The sequence below is a fragment of the Capricornis sumatraensis genome, chromosome 18 (genome assembly GCF_032405125.1).
Source record: "Capricornis sumatraensis isolate serow.1 chromosome 18, serow.2, whole genome shotgun sequence".
Lineage (NCBI taxonomy): Eukaryota > Metazoa > Chordata > Mammalia > Artiodactyla > Bovidae > Capricornis > Capricornis sumatraensis.
The window spans coordinates 15496907-15520958 of NC_091086.1; the positions used below are offsets into that span (position 1 = coordinate 15496907).

The following is a 24052-nucleotide window of genomic DNA, read 5'->3' on the forward strand; positions in this document are numbered from 1 at the left end:
TTACCTTACAATCTAGCAATTGCATTCTTTGCTATGTACTCAGAGGAGTTGAAAACTTATGTTCACGCACAAGAATGGTTACAGTAGGTTTATTCATAACTGAAAAGCAACCAAGATGTCTGTCCTTTAGTAGAACAGATAGAATTGATAAATAATGGATAAATAATTCACATCCAGACAGTGGAACATTATTCAGCATATTACTAAGTGAAAAAAGGCCAACCTAAGAATGCTATTATCACATACCGTCTGATTCCGACTACAGCTGACCTTTGAGGACCATAGGTGTGAACTATGTGGGACCACTTACACACAGATTACTAAATGATCCACAGCTGTTTGAATCCATGGATACAAAATTGCAGATATGAAGTGTCCACTGTAAAAATATACATGATATTCAACTACACAGAGGGTTGGCACCCCTAAACCCTGTGTTAAAGAGTCAACTACACATATGACATTCTCGAAAAGGCAAAACCATGGAAACATTAAAACAGAACACAAAGGGTTCTAGACAAGTGAAAATATTCCGCAGAACTTTATAATGATGGGTATATGTCATCATACGTTGACCAACCCATAGAATGTGTAACACCAAGACTGAACCCCAAGGTAAACTACGGATTTTGGATGATTGTGATGTATCAATGTGGATTCATTCGTGGTTAAAAAAAAGTCTCATTCTGATGAATAATGTTGATGATGGAAAGGCTACGTGTCTGGGGACGGGGACACACACAAAACCTCCTTTCAATTTCAGCTTCCCTGGTGGCTCAGTCAGTAAAAAATCTGCCTGCAGTGCAGGGGACCCAAGTTCGATTCCTGAGTCAGGAAGATCCCCTGGAGAAGGAATTGGAAACACACTCCAGTATTCTTGCCTGGAGAATTCCATGGACAGAGGAGCCTGGCTATCAATTTTGTTGCAAATCTAAAACTGTTCCTAAAAAATAACCAAAAAAATCTTCCAACTAGAATACTATACCCAGCAAAAATACAAATGAAAGTAAACCCTTAATAAAACAATGGATCTAGGTGATGACCATCAATGGCTACTAACATCATGAAAGAGATAAAACCAAACAAAATATTATATGTCTCTGATGGAAGTATACATATTGCCGATGAAGTAGTCTCATCAAAATATTGAACTGAATTTTATCTAGTTGCTACATTTTATTCTATTACATTTTTTTCTTCTCTCACCTTAGAAGTGATAGCCTCATTTTTTAAGTGGTTATCCTAGAGATTTTAACATACTTCCTTGATGTATTAATTTTTAGTAATAATTGGTACTTTTATCATCTTCCTAAAAACGCAGGAACCTGAGAATACTACCACCTCCTGACTTAGATGCTTTGTATTCCATTATGAGAATGTGTGTTTAATTTTTTACTCTGGAAATTAGAAGTTTTCTATTTTTAAAACACTTTTTATTGTGGAAATGTACACTTATCTGCCATTTTTGTGTGTGTTTCTTTAGCTTTTTATTATAAACCACTAAGTAATGAATTGTAATATAGTTTCAACAGTTTTTAGTATTTTCACAGTCTTGTTTAAAACCGTTCTCTGACATCAAATTATTACCTGTCCATAGACACTTAGTATGTATCTCTAACAGCTAATGATTTAGAGGACAATAATACTGCCTAGCTAACAAAATTAATGATAATTAAATATTTTTAATGTCTAGTTTATTTGTTCAAGCCAGGTGGTTATTTTTTTTATGTTTTGTATAGTCATTTTTTAGACTTATTAAAATTATTTTACTTTTCCTCTGGTGCTTTTGTCCTGGATCGCTTTTCTTCTTTTTAAAAAACATCTTTTAATACCTCTTAATGTGGATTTTCTGGTGATAAATTCTCAGTTTTTGTTAGTTGGTCTTATCTTTAATTTACCTTCATTTAAGAAACTTTTTATTATGAACACTTTCAAACATGTATGAAGCTTACTCAGAAGCTAGGATCTTAATATAGTGAACTTCCATGTGCAATCTCTGTGCTTCAGCATGGTTAAACCATAGCCAGGTTTGTTCTATCTATTCCATACCGCTACTACTGAACTGTTATAAAGCAGATCTCAGACTCAAAGACGCTGCATTTCATCCATTAGCATTTCAGATGTGTCTGTGAAAGATAAGGGCAATTTCAAAAACAGAACCACAGTATGTTACTTATCTAAAAGCATAGTATTAGTCCTCCAATGTCACCGGATCGCCAGTCAGTGCTCAGTTTTCCTCAACTGCCATATACACACACAGTACATGTAACTGAACTTCTCCAGTCAGGACCACAGCAAGATTCATACATTATGTTTAACTGATGTGATTTCTGAGTCTCTTTATCTGTAGCTTTCCTCACCCTTTCCTTACTGTTTTTTTGATGTTGAAGGAACCAAATTATTTGTTCTGTAGAGGGTCCCACATCCTAGAACATGCTAATTGCATATTCATAGTTTTAACGTTTTCCTTTGCCCTAATATTTCATGTTTGAAAGTGTCCATAACAAAAAGTTTCTTAAATGAAGATAAATTAAAGATATGACCAACAAAAACTGAGAATTTATCACCAGAAAATCCACATTAAGGGGTATTAAAAGATGTTTTTTGAAAAGAAGAAAAGCGATCCAGGACAAAAGCACCAGAGGAAAAGTAAAATAACAAATCTAAAAAACGACTATACAAAACATATAAAAAAACATAACCACCTGACTTGAACAAGTGAACTAGATATTTAAAATATTTAATTATCATTAATTTTGTTACCTGGGTAATATTATTGTCCTCTAAATCATTAGCTGTTAGAGATACATACATAAGTATCTATGGACACTTACACATAAGTGTCTATGGACAGGTAGTAATTTGAGGTCAGAGAACTGTTTTAAACAGGACTGTAAAAATACTAAAAACTGTTGAAACTAGTTCATTACTTAGTGGTTTATAATAAAAAGCTAAAGAAATACACACAAAAATGGCATATAAGTATACATTTCCATAATAAAAAGTGTTTTAACAATAGAAAACTTTTAATTTCCAGAGTAAAAAATTAAACACACGTACTCACTAATGGAATATGAAGCATCTAAGTCAGGAGGTGGTCGTGTTCTTCAGGTTCCTGCATTTCAGGAAGATCATAAAAGTAGCAATTATTACTAGAAATTAATACATCAAGGAAGTATGTTACTATCTCTAGGTTAACTACTAAAAAACGAGGCTATTAATTCTAAGGTGAGAGAAGAAAAAAATGTAATAGAATAAAAAATATTTAAGGCCAAAAGATAAGAAAGAGAAGGACAAAATATGAAACAAGTAAGATAAACAGAAAAAAATATTAAAATAGTAAAGATGTTGGCAAACTGCAGCACCATCAGCAAATCTGGCCAATTGTTTGTTTTCATAACTAAAGTTTATTAGAACACATCCGTACTCATTTATTTACATGTTGGTCATAGCTGCTTTTGTATTAAAGAACAGAGGGACTTCCCAGGTGGTCCAGTGGCTAAGACTCTTGAGCTCCCAATGCAGGGGGCCTGGACTGGATCCCTGGTGACCAAACTAGATCCCACATGCCACAACTAAAACCCAGTGCAGCCAAACAAATACATACATTACAACAACAACAACAACAACAAACACTACAGCTGAATAGCTGCAACAGACACCAAATCAAACAAAAAGCCTTTACACAGAAAGTCTGACAGCCTCTGACACAACAAATTTGAGCCTAAATATATCTGGAAATACACTGATGAAAAGGACTAAATGATCCAATTAAAGAATAAAGATTGTGAAAATGGCTTTAAAAACAAACGAGAAACACATCTACACCACAACAATACAGGTAAGGAAAAAAATACAAATATCATGCAAATACTAACTAAATGCAAAAACATGAAACTCTAAATAAAGAAGACTTCAACACAAAAAAACACTGCTAGAGATATAATAGGACACTTTAGAATGAAATTTTTTTTTAAGTTCAATTTACCTGAAGATGTACTAGTTCTAAATTTCTATCCATACGGCCCCAAATATACAAAGTAAAAAGTGGCAGAACTACATAGATGAACATTCATAATCTACATATAAGATTTTCAAAACAGCTCTTTCAGAAACTGATAAAATGAGCAGGATTAAAAAAACAAAAAACAATGAGAATATATTAGAATTGGAAGAGCAGAATTCACAAATTTACCATAATATATAGAGAACTTGATATCCAGCAAATGCAAAATACTTTCAGGTAGGTAAAAATATTTACTAAAATTGACTCTATCCTGGTCCATAAATCAAGTGTCAACAAATTTCAAAACACTGAAATCATAGAGTATGTTCTCTAACCACAATGCAATTAAGCTTGAAAAAGAAAAAATTTACCTTTAAAAATGAATACATATTTGGAAATTAAGAAATACACTTCTGAATAACCCACAGAGGTAAGAAAGAAAACAATGAAACTTTAAATATATATTTAAACAAAGTACAACGAAAATCCTATTTCTCAAAAATAATAGAGTACAACAAAAGCAAGGCTTGAGGGAAATACACAGAGTTAAATGAATATATCAGGAAAGAAAAAAGTTGAAAATTATTAAGTTAAGCATCCATTCCCCAAAATTTAGCAATAGAACAGCAAATTGAACACAAAGTTTAAGGAAATAAAGAATAGAAGTTAACAAAACAGAAAATATATAAAAAGAGATCAGCAAAGTTAATAACTGGTTCTTCATAAAAACTATTAAAACCAACAAACATCCAATGAGACTGATCATGAAAAAAGGGAGAAGATAAATATAACCAGTATTGGGAATAAAAAGTAAGACATCAGTATGGATCCTGTAGACAATTTTAAAAGTTCTCTAAAGAACATAAGAAAAACTTTTTGCCAATATATTTGAAAATTTACACAAGGGAAAACTCCTTAAAGTACAACTTACCAAACTCAATATCTGAATAGTCCTGTAACTATTTTAAAAATTATATACATGATTTAAAACTTTCCTACAAAGACAATTTCAAGCCCAGGTGGTTTTACCAGCAAATTCTATAAAACACATAAGGAAGAAACTATAATCTTCCACAAATTTTTTCCAGAGAATACAAAAACAAGGAATATACCCCAACTCATTTTATGATGCCAACACATCTTGATTAGCAAAACCTAAGAAGGACATTTAGAGAAAGGAAATTTCCAGGTCAATCTCACTCATAAATATAGATGCAAAAATACAAAATAAAATAGCAGCAAACAGCTCTACTAATGTATAAAAATGATTAATACATCTCCACTAAATCTGGCTTACATCAGGACTAGAAAGTTCAAAATTCAATGTAATTCAGATTAACAAAAGAAATAAAAACAAAGAAAACATCCATTCACGATTTTCTTGAAAAGGAAAACAAAAGCCTTACAAAACAATAAGTAGAATTTCCACAATCTGACGGACAGTAGGGAGCAGCACTGGAATAAGAATCTGAGTGTGATGCAGGACTGGAGACAAGGCTAGGGCGCCTCTCATCCCCATCTCTGCTCAGCACTGCACTGGAGGTGTACGCCAGCGCAATAAGAGACCGAAGAAAACGTGCACAGATTGAAAAGGGAGAGGCAGACTGTCATTTTCACAAGGCGACGGAACACACAGAAAATCCCAAAGAATCTACAGATAAATAAAACTGCCAGAATAAGAAAGAACTCCCAGGCTGCTGGACATAAAAATCAAAATAAAAAACTCAAGCATGTTTATGCAAACCTGCAACAAATAACTGACAAATTGCTTTTATCTAGAATATATAAGAATTTTTTTCAATGTATTTTTTAAAAGGAAAGAAAAACCAGAAAAACAGGCAAAAGATGAACAGGTACTTCATTAAAGAAAACATGCCAATTATATATGAAAGGATGTTCAATTTCATTATTCATCAGGGACATACAAGTTAAAACCACAATGAGTACTACTTATCAGTATGGCTCAAATAAAAGGATAGATAAAACCAAGTGTTGCTGAGGACACAGAGCAGCTGGAACTCTCCAACAAGGCTGCTGCTGCTGTAAATGGGTTCAACCACCTTGGAAAATTATTTGGCATTATCCACTAGAGTTGAACATACATATACTCTGAGACTTGGCAATTCTACTCCAGGGTAAATGAAAGTAAAACTGAAAGCATTAGTCGCTCGGGCATGTCCCACTCTTTGTGACCCCATGGGGTGTAGCCCACCAGGCTCCTCTGCCCATGGAATCCTGTTAAATTCTACACCAGGGTTAATTAACTAATATAAATATATGTACACTGAGACACATGTTCAAGAATATTCAAAGCAGTATTACTTGTAAAAGCAAAAACCTGGAAACATCCCAAATGTCTGTCAAGAGTAATGATAAATACATTCAGTATATTTACATAATTTGAAATTAAACAGCATTATAAGTAAACTCAACACAAATGAATCTCACAACAGTGCTGAATAACAGAAGTCAGAAAAAATACCTTCTACAGAATTAATTGAAAGTTCAAAAAATAGGCATAACTTACTTCCTTTGACAGATAAAATTACCATATATCCATAAATGGAACACTACTCAATAGCAAAGAATAAATTAGTGATGCATGCAACAACATGGACCAATCTCAAAATAATTATACTGAGTGAAAGCACTGGACAACTAAGTATATCCTGCATGATTTCATTCAGATAAAATACTAGAAAATGCAAACTAACCTAAGTATCAAAAGCAAACTAGTATTAGCTTATGTATGGCAGGGTGGGGAGAGAAGGAAGGAATTACCAAGGAAAGATAAATATGTTTACTCTCTTGTTTGTGGTGATGGTCATGAGTATATGCATGTGTCAAAATGTATTGAACTCTACGCTTTAAATATATGCAATATATTGTGCGTCAATTATACCTCAATAAAGCTGTAGGGAGGGAGGGAGGGAGAGAAGGAAAAGAAAGAAGGAGCAAAGGAGAAGGGAAAGAGAAAGGAAGGAAGCATGGAAGAGGGGAGGAAAGAATTACAAGGGCATGAGAGAAAGAAAGTCTGAATGATTAGCTTAAGAAGTTATTCAACCTTTCTGGGCCCCCAGTTGTCTTATCTATAAAATGAGATTTAGAGTTTCGACAGTTAAATGAGATAGTGTATGCAAACCCTTGGGCTTCCCAGGTGGCACTAGTGGTAAAGAACTCGCCTGCCAGTGCAGGAGATGTAAAAAAGGCAGGTTCAATCCCTGGGTTGGGAAGATCTCTGGAGGAGGGCAGTTACACACTCTAGTATTCTTGCTGGGAGAACCCCATGGACAGAGGAACCGGGCAGGCTGACAAAGACCCTATTAAGTACATAGGGTTGCAAAGAGTTGGACCCGACTGAAGTGACTTAGGACACACACACACAAATTCTTAGTGGATAGCATATGTCTGTGTGCACATCGTTTCTTCTTTTCCTTCTCATTCACTCCTTCAAGAAATATGAGTATCCAGTTGTTTCAGGCTCTCTGCTAGGCACTGGGATACAACAGAACATTGTATACTGTTTCCCTTATAGGAGAACATAGAAACAAGTAAGAAAAGTAAGAAATTACAAAATTTTTTGAATACTATAAAGAGATATGTGATCTTGAGAGAGATTATAAAAGGTGATTTTGACCTAGTCAAAGAGATTAGGAAAGGCAATCCTGGAAAGGTGAGTATTAATACACTGCTGACCTCTAAGGTCAGTACGTATAAATAAGGACTAAGCATATATAAAACTTCGATTGATAAAAGCCTGTCAATAAAATAGCCAATGTTTCCAGAGAGGAAAAAGGAGTCTAAATAAACATAAGTCTGGTGTGAGCTAAGTTTGAAAGGCAATTTGGGGTCATACCATGTAGGCCTCCTAAGAGCAATGGGAAGCCTCTGAAGTGGTTTCCACAGAAGTAACAAACTGAACTTTGAAAGACTTCACTTTGAACTTTCAAACTGTAGTCTGAAAAAGAAACCTCCAATTGCAGTACAGAGAATAAATTGCAGGAGAATAATAATGAATGTAGATAGGACAGTTAGGCACTATTGCTACAGTCCAGGCAACAATAATGATAGCTTGGATCAGGACAGTGCTGTTAGAAACTCATTCTATCAAAAAATGTTTCCTGAGGGCCTACCAAGGCCAAGCTCTATCCTAAGTGCAGGACAATGAATAAGCAAAAAAGAAAAAAAACAAAACCCTGTTCTTGTGGGATTTATATTCTAGTAGGGAGAGACAGGCTAAATAAGTAAAATATCACTCATATCAGGTGGCTATTAAGTGCTATGGAGAAAAATAAAGCAGCAGCGGTCAGGTGGAAGGAGGTGTTTTCTCAATACCCACAGAAACATTCATGGGTCAGATTCTGAACAAAGAAGGATGACCCAGGAGTCCTGGACTTCTTATAGTAACTGACACAAACAGGACTAAAAGGCATAATTACAACTGCCCTGTTGGTAGCAAGGTAGATAATTATAGTAGCGATGTAAGTGCTGGCCGAGATGGAGGCTAGAGGATGGGCCAGGAGATGCAGACTTCCACTGTCTCTCCTTTCACTCTCTCTAGTGATGGAAAGTGTGTCAGTAAGGGACAGCTTTATCCACAGCACTTAGGGCTTATGGTTCCCCTTTCAACTGCAGCAGAAAGGTGGAAGTCAAAGAGGATTTGCCTAATGTTACCTAGTTCCTCAATTGCTACAAGTTGATAAACTCCAAGAAGGCAGAAGCTGAATCCTTATCGCCACATTCCCTGACACACAGCAGATGTGGGATATATATGGAAAGAATAAATGAATGGCATATTGTATCTAAAGGCAACATATCCCTATATTAGCAAGGAAAACATTTTAAATGTGTTCACATAAAAATTACCAAGTAGGACCAGCCACAAAATAGCCTTAATCAAATTAAATTATGCTGATACTAACAGTTTTTAATTGACTATTATATTCTAAGAGTATTAAAGAAAACTATATTTTATAAATTTGCACAGTCTAAAAACACATAATTAAGGATTTTTAAAAATAAAAGTCATAAAACTATATATAGCTAAATGACAAATTCAGAAAACTTAAGTCTTCTCAAGTTATTTTAGTATGTTTAATGACATACTTGTTTAAAGAAACAGTAATTCTCACCCTACAAAATTCCTGTTTTATCACCTTGCTAGCATATTTAATAAGAAATATATAGATAATATTCTCAAGCAGTGATCTGCAAACCAGATCAATGCCACTGAGAGCCACTACTTAGTCCGCAGTGTATAGATGACAGAGAACCACTACTTTAAAGTGTAAAGAGTATACTTTTTTAAAAGAGTAGTTGATTACTTTTGTTCAAATCCAACTAAAAATTTTCTCCATTATTCATATTCTGAAATGTTTCTCAATGATCAATTACTAAATAACTTATTAAAAAATACATACCTTTCTCTTACAAAATCTGCTAGTTCTTTTGTCGATATCTGTCCATGTTTCATATTATGGTAAAGGACGTCAAAGCCACTATTCTTTTCCCCCTACAATTTAAAGAGATTTTTAGTTTAACAAAAGAGATCAAAATTACTTAAGCAAAACTACTATGCAATTCCAATGTTCAAATGAACTGTTTTCCTTAAGTTAAGCATTGCTCCTCGCTGTATAATTTTAAACTGTATCAAAGGAATACTATAGGCTTTGATAAACTGTACATTACATACACATATATACACAACATACATATACACACTCTATAATCACTATTAAGCACATATTAATGAAACACATTTGAAAGTAAAAAAAATGCAGTGTGATTTAGGACTTTATTTTCTTGGGGTCCAAAATCACTGCAGATGGTGACTGCAGCCATGAAATTAAAAGAGGCTTGCTCCTTGGAAGAAAAGCTATGACCAACCTAGATAGCATATTAAAAAGTAGAGACATTACTTTGCCGACAGAGGTCCGCATAGTCAAAACAACAGTTTTTCCAGTAGTCATGTATGGATGTGAGAGTTGGACCATAAAAAAACCTGAGCACCAAAGAACTGATGCTTTTGAACTGTGGTGTTGAAGAAGACTCTTGAGAGTCCCTTGGACTCAAACCAGTCAATCCTAAAGGAAATCAATACTGAATATTCATTGGAAGGACAGATGATAAAGCTGAAACTCCAATACTTTTGCCACCTGATGCTGACTCATTAGAAAAGACCCAGATGCTGGGAAAGATTGAAGTCAGGATGAGAAGGGGATGATAGAGGATGAGATGGTTGGATGGCATCACCGACTCAATGGGCATGAGTTTGAGCAAGCTCCGGGAGTTGGTGATGGACAGGGAAGCCTGGCGTGCTTTAGTGCATGGGGTCGCAAAGAGGCGGACACAACTGAGCAACTGAACTGACTTTAGGAAAGATAAACATGGACCATTACTAAATCCCATGTCAATCCCTTTACCTATATTGAGGGATTCCTGATTATTTAACTCAGAGTCTACACTATAAAATAACTAAATCTTGATTTTTGAGTCAAAACAGCATTTACTAATCACATAAGCACTAAACACCACAAAGCATTTTATAATCGCTAATATAAGTCTTTCAGTAAACTTAACTTGAGATATGAGAAAGGAGGTAAAATTCTAATAAAAGAGCAGTAACAGACTACTGGCTGTGTTAGTCGCTCAGCTGTGTCTCTTTGCAACCCCATGACCTCAACTAATGGAAAATTAACAGAACCAGACTATTATAGAACCCTAGAAAATCTTAGAGCCATTTAATCCAATACAAACTTAAATTAGCAAGCAATAACAAAGAAAACATTAGAAATAGAAATTTTATGGGTGAAATGAAAGCGTATAAACTAAGTTCAACAACTCTTTTTACAATCAGCAGTTTTAGTTTTTCTTTAGTGATCAAGTCCCTGGGTCGGGAAGATCTCCTGGAGAAGGAAATGGCAACCCACTCCAGTACTCTTGCCTGGAAAATCCCATGGACGGAGGAGCCTGGTAGGCTACAGTCCATGTGCTTGCAAAGAATCGGACACGAATGAGCGACTTCACTTCACTTCACTTAGTGATAATAAGAAGTGAACATATTTGTTGGAAATAGAAAGCAATGCCAAAAGCAAGTATTATGCAATCTGAGACTTAGTTTTCCACAGTTCAACAAAAACAGGAAACACATTATGGAAACTTCCGGCTATTTTGAAGTGATTCCTAATAAACCTGTCAGCTAGCATAGCAAGTAATCAGACTGTTACATATACAAAAAATTAAAATATATGTAATGAGGTAATACAAACAATATCCCGAGCATTCTGAACATCCATTTCCATTTTATCAAGGATATACAACTACAGTCTCCTATAAATTTGCTGCTGCTGCTGCTAAGTCGCTTCAGTCGTGTCCAACTCTGTGACCCCACGGACTGCAGCCTACCAGGCTCCTCCATCCATGGGATTTTCCAGGCAAGAGTACTGGAGTGGGGTGCCATTTCCTTCTCCAGTTCTCCTATAAATCTAAACACATCCATTTTTGCTTCTATAATTTTTCACATTTAAAATAAATTATGATCTAACTTTAGTTCTTTACTTTCTCTGGGTTTTTCATGCAAATTTATTCCAACCAAAATAACATTCTCTGAGGTAACCATTATCTCTAGTCTATAGCAAGCAAGAAAAACAACATGAAGATTAGTAAATAAAATTACAGACAAAATAATCAAGGGCCTGAAATCTCCAAGATTGGAGATTTACTTGAATATACTACAGAAACTACAAATAATTAAACTATCCACCAACTCCCATAATATAGTCATGAACCCTGAAAGAAAAACAAATCTGAAATCTAAAATCATGAAATCCAGTCTGGAGCTCTCAGTCCCCAAAAATCTTCCCTGACAACTGCCAGTTCTCACTGGCACATAATTCTAAGTTAGGTTCCCAATGTGTGTCATGCATATTCATTGCTGCTGCTAAGTCACGTCAGTCGTGTCCGACTCTGTGTGACCCCAGAGATGGCAGCCCACCAGGCTCCCCCATCCCTGGGATTCTCCAGGCAAGAACACTGGAGTGGGTTGCCATTTCCTTCTCCAATGCAGGAAAGTGAAAAGTGAAAGTGAAGTCGCTCAGTGGTTATGCATATTCAAATTAGAAATAAGCTGGTGCTATGCTGTGTTCAGTCATGTCTAACTCTTTGCAACCTATGGACTACAGACTGCCAGGCTCCTCTGTCCACAGGACTCTCCAAGCAAGAATACTGGAGTGGGTTGCCTTGCTCTCCTTCAGGGGATCTTCCCCACCCAGGAATCAAACCCGTATCTCTGGTGTCTCTTGCACTGCAGGCAGGTTCTTTACCCACTGAGCCACCTGGGAAGCCCACTCACTCATTTGATGCTCTAAAAAGTGTAAAAACGCCCAATTCTAGGCACTGTTTTCTTAATTTCACAAACCTGTTACACAAATATTTAATGGATCATTAACTTTTCTTTGGTAAAACTAAGCAAAAATTTTAATACTTCAAGTGGCTCTATCTCCACACACACACACAAATATACATGTATCTTAAAGTGAAGTGTTCAAAGGTAAGTACCAAAAAAGAACCCAAGCCTACTATTACCTTATCAAAACTTGCTTTATAGCTTTTGATAAGAGATGACAGTGTATTACATACACACACATCTATACACAGGTGAAATACAGCAGGAGACGGAGCACTAGAGCTCAGGGCTAGACACGTGTGGCTGCAGTATCTTCCCCTGAAAAAAACTGGAAATTCTGGGGAGATGGGGAAGACCACTCTTGAAACTAGCAATCCTAACTCATAATTCTGTCACCATTTGAGATTAACCAGTTTTCTTAAAACTACAAGTACTTCCATGCAAGTTCTAATTAATCTTTTAATAGCTGCCAACAGTCCATTCTGAAGGAGATCAGCCCTGGGTGTTCTTTGGAAGGAATGATGCTCAAGCTGAAACTCCAGTACTCTGGCCACCTCATGCGAAGACTTGACTCATTAGAAATGACTCTGATGCTGGGAGGGATTGGGGGCAGGAGGAGGAGGGGATGACAGAGGATGAGATGGCTAGATGGCATCACCGACTCGATGGACACGAGTCTGAGTGGACTCCGAGAGCTGGTGATGGACAGGGAGGCCTGGCGTGCTGCGATTCATGGGGTCACAAAGAGTCGGACACGACTGAGCGACTGAACTGAACTGAATGTTTTTATTCTAATTCAAAGACAAGTAAAATAACAAGAAATATTTCTGAATTACATATCCATTTTATCATCTTAGACCTTGAAGTGGATATGTTCCTATAATTTCCTTTAAATTTTCTTTTATATTGGGATATAATTGATTTACAATGCTGTGTTAGTTTCAGGTGTATAGCAAAGTGATTCAGTTATACATACACATATACACATTCTGTTTCAGATTACTTTCCCATATAGGTTATTACAGAATACTGAATAAAGTTCCCAGTGCTATACAGTAGGTCCCTGCTGATTATTTTATATGCAGTAGTATGTACATGCTAATCCCAAATCCAATTTATCCCCATCGAGGACCATTTCCCTTTGGTAGTATGTTTTTTTTCCAACACACAAAAAAATTTATCTTAACATATTCTGTTAACTCAAGCAAGCAGAGCTTGCTTTTTCTTAGCTAACTACAAATACACAAATGTACAAGCAAATAGACAACAGTTTTATCATCAAGTAGAAGTATAACTAAAGGTGTTTTCTGGTCTTCAGTATTTCACTAAAACTGTAAATTTTCATGCCCTTTGCCCAGCAATTCCACAGTTATAAATCTATACCACAAAAACACACATACAAAGATAAACGTGGAAAAATATTCACTGCAGTACTGTTTATAATTGTGAAAAAACAGAACTCAAAAACATCCATTAACATTACTGCTTAAACAAATGATAGCATATCCGACAATGAAATATAGTGTTTTTTAATTGCATTAAAAACTTGCACTCGAATATTAAGTATTAATCTCTTAAATCTGCCCAGATATACATAACGTAAGTGAGAAAAAAAAAAGCATGATGCAATTATTCATAAAAGCCAAAAATAATCTAATGTTGGGAACAACCTAAATGTCTCAAATTGATGAATGGAGAGACAAAATGAGGTAGAGTCACACAATGGAATACATATCAGCAATAAGAATTAACAAACACTGACACATAGGACCTTATGGATTAACCTCATAAGCACTTTACTAAGTGAAAGCCAGACACAAGAGACTATATATTGTATGATTCCATTTATACAAAATGTAAGACCAGGCAAATCTACAGAGTTGAGGGTAGAAAAGAGTATTAACTGTTAAGCGGGCATAATCTAATCACTGGGAGGATAAACATGTTCTAAAATTGATAATGGCTGCACCATTCAGTAAAGTTACTAAAAATCAATGAATTGCACGCTTATATTGGGTAGATTTTATGATATATAAAATATGCTCCAATAAAACCTTTTTTAAAAAAGCAAGCTGTAAAACAGTACATGCAGAATTTGATTTTGATTTTCATTGAGAAAATTAACAGGTTGCACACATGCACGGTCACTCTCTAAATCATGTGTGACTCTGCAACCCTCTGGACTGTAGCCTGCCAGACTCCTCTGTGCTTGGATTTCCCAGGCATGCATACTGCAGCAAATTGCCATTTACTCCTCCAGGGAATCTTCCTGACCCATGGATTGAACCCAGATCTCCTGCACTGGCAGGCGACTCTTTACTACTGAGCCATCCAGGAAGCCCAACAGGTTGCATATATGCATACAAAAAGAATCTAAACTATTAACAGCAAATTATTTCTGGAAACTGGAATAATGAGCATAGATTAACTTTGTAATAAACAAGTCAAGTCTTTAATACAGAAGCAGTAGGGTTAAAAGCTATGGTGATACGCAGTTTTAAATGCAATTTTCTGCCAAGTATGTTACAATTGTTGATATAAAATCTTGATTATCAACAGCCAGTTTTTTCCTTCTTCTCCTCAAAGTTTTATTCTTTTTTAGTAACAATTTTATTGTGATATAATTCACACATGACAGAAAATTTTTAAAGTATACAATGCAAACAATGTTAGTATATTTACAGAGTTATAACACCACTACTGCACCACTACTGCAATCAATTTTAGAACCCCAGAATTCAAATCCAAACAGCCAAGTTTTTAAGAGAAGGTATTCACTCATCAGTGATGAGCTTTATTTTCAATTTTTTTAAAATTTATTTATAATTGGAGGATATTTGCTTTACAGTATTTTGTCGGTTTCCACCATATCATCAACATGAATCAGCCATAGATATACATATGTCCCCTCCCTCTTGACCCTCCCGCCCCCTCCCACCCCATCCCACTCCTCTAGGCTGTCACAGAGCAGGTCTGAGCTCCATCACACAGCAAATTCCCTCTGGCTGCCTGTTTTACATATGGTGAAGTGAAGTCGCTCAGTCATGTCCGACTCTTTGCAACCCCATGGACTGTAACTTATCAGGCTCATCTGTCCATGGGATTTTCCAGGCAATAGTACTGGAGTGGATTGCCGTTTCCATCTCCAGCAGATCTTCCCGACCCACGGATCGAACCCGGGTCTCCCGCATTGTAGACAGATGCTTTACCATCTGAGCCACCAGGGAAGTTGGTAATGGATATGTTTCCATACTACCTGTCAATCCATCCCACCTTCTCCTTCCCTCACTGTATCTTTGTCGTTAGTTCAATCAACACATAAGAAAATACCTATGTCCACAAAAACAAATCAGTACACTAATGTATATAAAATGCTTATAATGTTTGTAATGTTTAGAGTAGCATTATTCATAATAATCAAAAGATGGAAACAACCCAAACGTCCATCAACTAACAAATGGATAAGCAATGTGATATTCCCATGCACTGGAATATGATTCAGCCACAAAAGAAATGAAATACTGATACGTGCTATAGCATTGATGAACCTTGAAAACATTATGCTAAGAGAAAGAAGCTAGTCACAAAAGACTATATGATTCCACTCTTATTTAAGGCCAGAAGAGAGAAACAGAAAGTAGATTAGTGCGTTTCTTGAGGCAGGGTGAGGATGAGACGGAGTTGATAGAAGGTACAGGATTTCTTTTTGAGGTAATTTAAATTTGACTGTGATGATGGTTTACAAATATCTGTGAACACTACCAAAACAATGAAACTGTATATTTCAAATGAAAAACTGTATGGTACACAAAATATACTTCAATAAAGTTGTCTAAAAAACTAAGCAACGAAGGGAAGTGAAAGCAGCTCAGTCGTGTCAGACTCTTTGTGACCCCATCGACTGCAGCCAGCCAGGCTCCTCTGTCCATGCAGTTCTCCAGGCAAGAATACTAGAGTGGGTAGCCATTCCTTTCTCCAGATCTTCCCAATCCAGGAATCAAACCCCAGTCTCCCACATTGCAGGCGGATTATTTACGACCTGAACCACCAGTGAAGCCCAACTAAATAATAGTTTATCAATATTATTGATAATCCATTCTAGCAGAGAAATTTTCAGTATTAACTGGCAAGAACAGCTACTAACACCATTGCTGATCCAAGGACAACTACAATGAAGGCTCAGACTGAGAGAGGATCTTTTCTCTGCCAATCTCAATGCATGCTGCAAAGAGGTAACATTTTCATAGAAAGTCCCCCTGAATGTGCCCAGGGTAAATAAAATTTTGTCATAATCCAATAAAAACAGGTGTAAAAATCTTTTTAATAATTCCTAATATGAAGTGGGAAAAAGTTTCCTCATCCTTTAAAGATGGAAGTCTAGAATCATACAGATCCTTTCAGTTCAGTTCAGTCACTCAGTCATGTCCAACTCTTTGCAATCCCATGGACTGCAGCATCCCAGGAGGCCTCCCTGTCCATTACCAACTCCCAGAGTTTACCCAAACTCATGTCCATTGAGTCGGTGATGCCATCCAACCATCTCATCCTCTATCGTCCCCTTCTCCTCCTGCCTTCAATCTTTCCCAGCATCAGGGTTTTTTCAAATGAGTCAGCTCTTCACATCAGGTGGTCAAAGTATTGGAGTTTCAGCTTCAGCATCTGTCCTTCCAGTGAATATTCAGGACTGGTTGGATCTCCTTGCAGTCCAAGGGACTCTCAAGAGTCTTCTCTAACACCACAGTTCAAAAGCATCAATTCTTCAGCACTCAGCTTTCTTTACTGTCCAACTCTCACATCTATACATGACCACCAGAAAAACCATAGCTTTGACTAGATGGACCTTTGTTAGCAAAGTAATATCTCTGCTTTTTTTATGCTGTCTAGGTTGGTCATAACTTTCCTTCCAAGAAGTAAGAGTCTTTCCATTTCATGGCTGCAGTCACCATCTGCAGTGATTCTGGAGCCCCCCTAAATAAAATCTGCCACTGTTTCCACTGTTTCCCCATCTATTTTCCATGAAATGATGGGAGCAGATGCCATGATCTTAGTTTTCTGAATGTTGAGCTTTAAGCCAACTTTTTCACTCTCCTCTTTCACTTTCATCAAGAGGCTCTTTAGTTCTTCACTTTCTGCCATGAGGGTGGTGTCATCTGCATATCTGAGGTTATTGATATTTCTCCTGGCAATCTTGATCCCCGCTTGTGCTTCTTCCAGCCCAGCATTTTGCATGATGTACTCTGCATATGTAAGTTAAATAAGCATGGTGACAATACACAGCCTTGACGTACTCCTTTTCATATTTGGAACCAGTCTGTTGTTCCATGTCCAGTTCTAACTGTTGCTTCTTGACCTGCATACAGATTTCTCAAGAGGCAGATCAGGTGGTTTGATATTCCCATCTCTTTCAGAATTTTCCACAGTTTATCGTGATCCACACAGTCAAAGGCTTTGGCATAGTCAATAAAGCAGAAACAGATGTTTTTCTGGAACTTGCTTTTTTTTTTTTTTAACAGATCCATTAAGAGAAAACCAACTTAGTACCTATCATTTCTTCTAAAGACGCTAATTGAAGTAAGATTCTTGAAATTAACAGTTTGATTTGTATCAGTGCAGATTCCTCCTTTGCATACATATAAAAGCATGCTTATTTTTAATATAAAAATGAGATCATTTATCCATATTGTTTTATATCTAAATCATCAATTTAAGTGAAATTTAGCCGAAAAGATAACTAAGTTATAAAAAGGCCACCAAGTCACTAAAAATGTTCAGATTTTTTTCTGGTCTAATATAGAGTCTTACGGCTTCCCAGGTGGCTCAGATGGTAAAGAATACGCCTGGAATGCAGGAGACCTGGGTTTGATCCCTGGGTCAACAAGACCGCCTGGAGAAGGGAATGTTAACCCACTCCAGTATTCTTGACTGGAAAACCCATGGACAGAGGAGCCTGGTGGGCTATAGTCCACAGGGTTGCAAAGCGTCGGACACGACTGAGTGACTAAGCATATAACATACAGTATACAAGTGAGGCAGCCTTGAAATTCCAAGTTAAAATGTTAAAGTCATCAAAGCTAGTTTGGCAACTCAAAACATTAACTTTTCTGGCTGATCTCATAACTATAACGCTTTTATTTTTTAATAGTTATAAAATACAATCAAAATACAAAGTATTTCCACCTGAAGAAAACTATGCACTGTATTAATAATGCTATGAAACTCCTATCTGAATGAAAATGGAACTGTCAACATATCTGGGTTTTAGAGGGCCATGGAAAGTAATAATGAAAAAGCACAAAACTGTAAATCCTATAGATTTTAATTGGGCTCTGATACTTCTCCTTCAAAGAACTTTTAAGGGCAACCGTATATTAAACACTAAAATTAAAAACCTAGGTATTCTTCACTTTTGGTAAGTCAAAGAACTAGAAAATAGGCAAAAGATTAAGAGTGCATGCTACATAATCAGGCTATTCATTAAAAAGTTGATTTTTACCTAGTTTCCTTTTTAATCAAAAATTTTTTCTGGAAGGAGAAAAGGATCAGGAGGCACTGTCATGTGAACAGCAATTTCATGCCTAAGTTTCCTCTCCACTAAACTGCTTCAAAAACGAATGAACATCACCATTTCCAACCTTCCTACCCTCTCCCTTTACTCCAGCTCTTACTGACATCTAACAGGTACCCTAGGACAAGTCACTGCAAAACGTCACATTAACTTGTGTTTGATAGCATCTCATTTTATTCTGCCTTCTCTGAAAAACATGATGAAACATTAAACTAATTCTGAAGTTTTTTTTTTTTTTTTCTCTGAAGAATGGCCCCTCTAGTGAGGAATTTTCTAGATATTTTTTATAGGAATTCAACAAATATGCCCAACAAATGGCCCTCCAGGGCCATTTCTTTTTTGCCTTGAAAACCACTATGGAAAAAAGAATACATGCACACAGTTTTTCTACAGGTAAACAGGACTTCAACCACAAGTTATAACCTCTACGTATTAAAATTTTCACACAAGATCACTAAAACTATTATGTAGAGCTCTTGGCAAGATATTGTTAAAGCAGAAAACAGTGATTAAAATGTAGAGTACTGCTTAGCATTCAGAATAGTAGTCACTCAAACACATCTGTTGATTGGTTGAAAGAAACAAATCTTATTACTTAAAAAAAAAATCATTTTCTCACCCCTCAAATACTCCTCCCATATCTTTTAAATTACAACTCAGCTCTTCCAGTTAGTTAAATCCTTAGGCCATATAAAAAAATATTTTACAGATACAACAAAAACAGCAGAAGCAAATAGTTTTGAGCTAATTCTCTACTGTTTTATATTTCAAATTTTCTGTAGTATTCTGTATATGTTTTCATTACTTTCAAAATGAAAAATAAAATAATTTCAGCTTTTTCAAAAACTTCTCAATCTATGACTGGAAAGACACACGAGGCTACCTTCTTAATCTTACATTTCATTCACATTAATTGGTGGTTTAAATCACCAATCCTCATAATTCATGAACAGAGAAAAACAAAAACTGAAAATAACCTAAATGTCCAAAAGGAGAATGCTAAAAATGATATCTTATCTATTCCATGAAACCTATCCTGAAAATATTTTCAAAGAATACTTAATCACGAGAAAAATGCTTTGATGTTAGTATCATTTGAAGCTATCAAGATACAGAAGTATATAGTAAAACTCACTAAGAATTTTGTATTTCCAAAGAAAATCTTGGAACAAAAGGCTATAGGTAATTTTTACTTTGTTATGTCTTTTAACTATCACATAATAAGCTATAAATAAAAAGGAACACACACACACCACCCAAAAAAAGGAAAAGCATCTTCACTATCTGTTGTTATTCAGTCACTCATCGTGTCCTGCTCTTTGCAACCCCATAGACTGCAGCACACCAGGCTTCCCTGTCCTTCACTCTCTCCCAGAGCTTGCTCAAACTCATGTCCATTGAGTTGGTGATGCCATCCAACCATCTCATCCTCTGTTGTCCCCTTTTCCTCCTGCTTTCAATCCTTCCCAGCATCAGGGTCTTTTTCCAATGAGTCAGCTCTTTGCATCAGGGGGCCCAAGTATTAGAGCTTTAGCTTCAGTATCAGTCCTTCCAGCGAATATTTAGGGTTGATTACCTTTAGGACTGGTTTGATCTCCTTGCAGTCCAAGGGACTCTCAAGAGTCTTTTCCAACACCACAGTTCGAAGGCATCAATTTTCCGGCGCTCAGACTTTTTTATTGCCCAGCTTTCATATCTGTACATGACTACCAGAAAAAACATAGCTTTGACTATATGGACATATGTAGGCAACGTAATGTGTCTGCTTTTTAATATGCTGTCTAGGTTTGTCATAGCTTTCCTTCCAAGGAGCAAGTGTCTTTTAATTTCATGGCTGCAGTCACCATGCACAGTGATTTTGAAGCCCAGGAAAATAAATGTCTGTCACTGTTTCCATTGTTTCCCTATCTATTTGCCATAAAGTGATGGGACCAGATGCCACAATTTTAGTTTTTTGAATGTTGAGTTTTAAGCCAGCTTTTTCACTCTCCTCTTTCACCTTCATCAAGAGGCTCTTTATTCCTCTTCACTTTTTGCCATGAGGGTGGTGTCATTTGCATACCTGAGGCTACTGATATTTCTCCCAGTAATCCTGACTCCTACTTGTGCTTCATCTAGCCCAGCATTTTGCATGATGTACTCTGCATATAAGTTAAATAAGCAAGGTGACAATATACAGCCTTGATGTAATCCTTTCTCAATTTGGAACCAGTCTGTTGTTCCATGTCTGGTTCTAACTACTGCTTCTTGACCTGCATACAAGTTTCACAGGAGGTATTGGTGGTCTGGTATTCTCTTCAGGAATTTTCCACAGTTTGGTGTGATCCACACAAGCAAAGGCTTTAAGAGCAATCAATGAAGCAGATGTTTTTCTGGAATTCTCTTGCTTTTCTATGATCCAAAGGATGTTGGCAACTTGATCTCTAGTTCCTCTGGCTTTTCTAAATCCAGCTTGAACATCTGGAATTTCTTGGTTAACATACTGCTGAAGCCTAGCTTAAAGGATTTTGAGCATTACTTAGCTAGTATGTGAAATGAGTGCAATTGTGCATTAATCTGAACATTCTTTGGCATTGTCCCTCTTTGGGACTGGCATGAAAACTGACCTTTTCCAGTCCTGTGGCCACTGCTGAGTTTTCCAAATTTGCTGGCGTATTGAGTGCAGCACTTTCACAGCATCATTTTTTAAGATCTGAAATAGCTTAGCTGGAATTTCATCACCTCCACTAGCTTTGTTTTATAGCAACGTTTCCCAAGGCCCACTTGACTTCACACTCCAGGATGTCTGGCTCTAGGCAAGTGATCACACCATTGTGGTTATCTGCGTGGATCATTAAGATTCAGTGTATTCTTGCCACCTCTTCTAAATGTCTTCTGCTTTTGTTAGGTTCATAACCTTTCTGTACTTTACTGCGCCTATCTTTGCATGAAATGTTCCCTTGGTATCTCTAATTTTCTTGAAGAGATCTTTAGTCTTTCCCATTCTACTGTTTTCCTCTATTTCTTTGCACAGTCCACTTAAAAGGGCTTTTTTCTCTCTCTTTGCTATTTTCTGGAACTCTGCATTCACATGGACGTATCTTTCCCTTTTCATCTTTGCCTTTCGCTTCTCTTCTTTTCTCAGCTATTTTTAAGACCTCCTCAGACAACCATTTTGCCTTTTGGCATTTCTTTTTCTTGGGATGATTTTGATCACTGCCTCCTGTACGACGTCACAAACCTCTGTCCACAGTTCTTCAGGCACTCTGTCTATCAGATCTAATATCGTGAATCTATTTGTTACCTCTCCTGTATACTCATAAGGGATCTGACTTAGGTCATACCTGAATGGCCTAGTAGTTTTTTCCCTACATTCGTCAATTTAAGTCTGAATTTTGCAATACGGAGTTCATGATATGAGCCAGTCACTGGCTATTAAGCCACTAGTAACTAACCCTTCTTATCTAAGGTCCCAGCAGCCACTAATTTGCATTACTTGTATTGTACCTTCCTATCCTTTCCCTCAAGTCAAGCAAACATGCTTGTCATATCTTCCATACATTTTACTCCTGCTATTCCATCACGGAGCATGTGTGATGGAAATGATGGAATCCTGTGCCTCAACTTCATCACACCGTTCACTAATCACTTCCCAATGTAATCCTCTCTGCCTCTGGCCACTGCAGCAATGTTCTCTAGCCTCCTTCCCAGCAGATGCACAGAGGAACCCTGAACAACTTTGAACTGTGCAGGACCACTTACATGTTTCAATAGCAACTCCTTCAGTACTACTACATGATCAGGGGCTTGGTAAATCCAAGGATGCAGAGTCCCACTACAGACAACTATGGATAGGAAGCATCAGCTACGCAGAGGTCAGCACTCCTAAACCTCATAGTGCTCAAGCTGCTGCTGCTAAGTCACTTCAGTCGTGTCCAACTCTGTGTGACCCCAAAGACGGCAGCTCACCAGGCTCCACCGTCCCTGAGATTCTCCAGGCAAGAACACTGGAGTGGGTTGCCATTTCCTTCTCCAAGGCGTGAAAGTGAAAAGTGAAAGGGAAGTCGCTCAGTCGTGTCTGACTCTTCGCGACCCCATGGAGCCTGCAGCCGACCAGGCTCCTCTGTCCATGGGATTTTCCAGGCAAGAGTACTGGAATGGGATGCCATCGCCTTCTCCGATAGTGCTCACGGGTCAGCCATAATTATAGCTCTCCATTACTGCCTGGCTTTTGTTCTTCCTCACATCTAACCAATTTCTGCTTATCCCTATGGGCCAGATTTCTACTAAAATTCTCCCAATTCAATATCTTAATTTTTCCACACTAGATAAATTTAAAGACAAGCCCTATTCTCCTTTCTGCACAACTTTCCTTGCACTGTATTTCTAGAAAGACTTCCCAGTGCGCTTCTGTTAAATTGTTCCACAATTATAAAATCAGGATGGATAATCTGAGAAGACACCCTATGACTCAAAAAATTACTTGCTCTCCTCCCAAAACATACGTGTATTTCCCGGGGAGCTCAGTGGTAAAGAATCCGCCTGCCAATGCAGGAGATGAGGAGATGGGGGTTCCATCCCCAGGTTGGGACGATCCCCTGGGGAAGGAGATGGCAACCCACTCCAGTATTCTTGCCTGGGACATCCCATGGACAGAGGACCCTGGTGGGCTACAAGCCCATGGGGCCACAAAAGAATTGGACAAACGACTTAGGGACTAAACAACAATGTATTTCCAAAGGGCTTATGCTAATCAAACCTGCAGGACGACACAAAGCATACTGTTCTCCCATGCCTTTGTCTAAATGATTTAAGTAGTTCTGAAAGGATTCGAACAATTAAGATTCAGTCTGTAGGGCAGGAAAAGAACCGCGGCAAATTTTTATCACTCTGTATCAATTCTCTAAAATCCTTCCCCTAAACTGAACTAAATCAGTAACAATTTGTTAGTAAATGCAGACTATATTTCTTGGCAAATGTAGTAAAAGGAGACTAAATCAGTAACAATTTCTCAATTTCAACAATAAAGGCAAAAACAAAAAATAAACCAGCCTTCCACTCCACCTCCCCCCCAGAAAAAAACCTAAGGGACTGACAA

The 24052-nt window shown here is 37.1% G+C and overlaps 1 protein-coding gene across 1 annotated transcript in view; it reads right to left on the reverse strand.

Annotated features, from left to right (window-relative positions):
• FCHO2 (FCH and mu domain containing endocytic adaptor 2) overlaps positions 1-24052 on the reverse strand; it is a 119452-nt gene that overhangs the window by 90112 nt on the left and 5288 nt on the right. The window contains exon 2 of the mRNA XM_068990613.1: positions 9427-9518. Within this exon, the coding sequence (XP_068846714.1) occupies positions 9427-9518 (92 nt within the window). The remainder of the gene's footprint in view (positions 1-9426; positions 9519-24052) is intronic.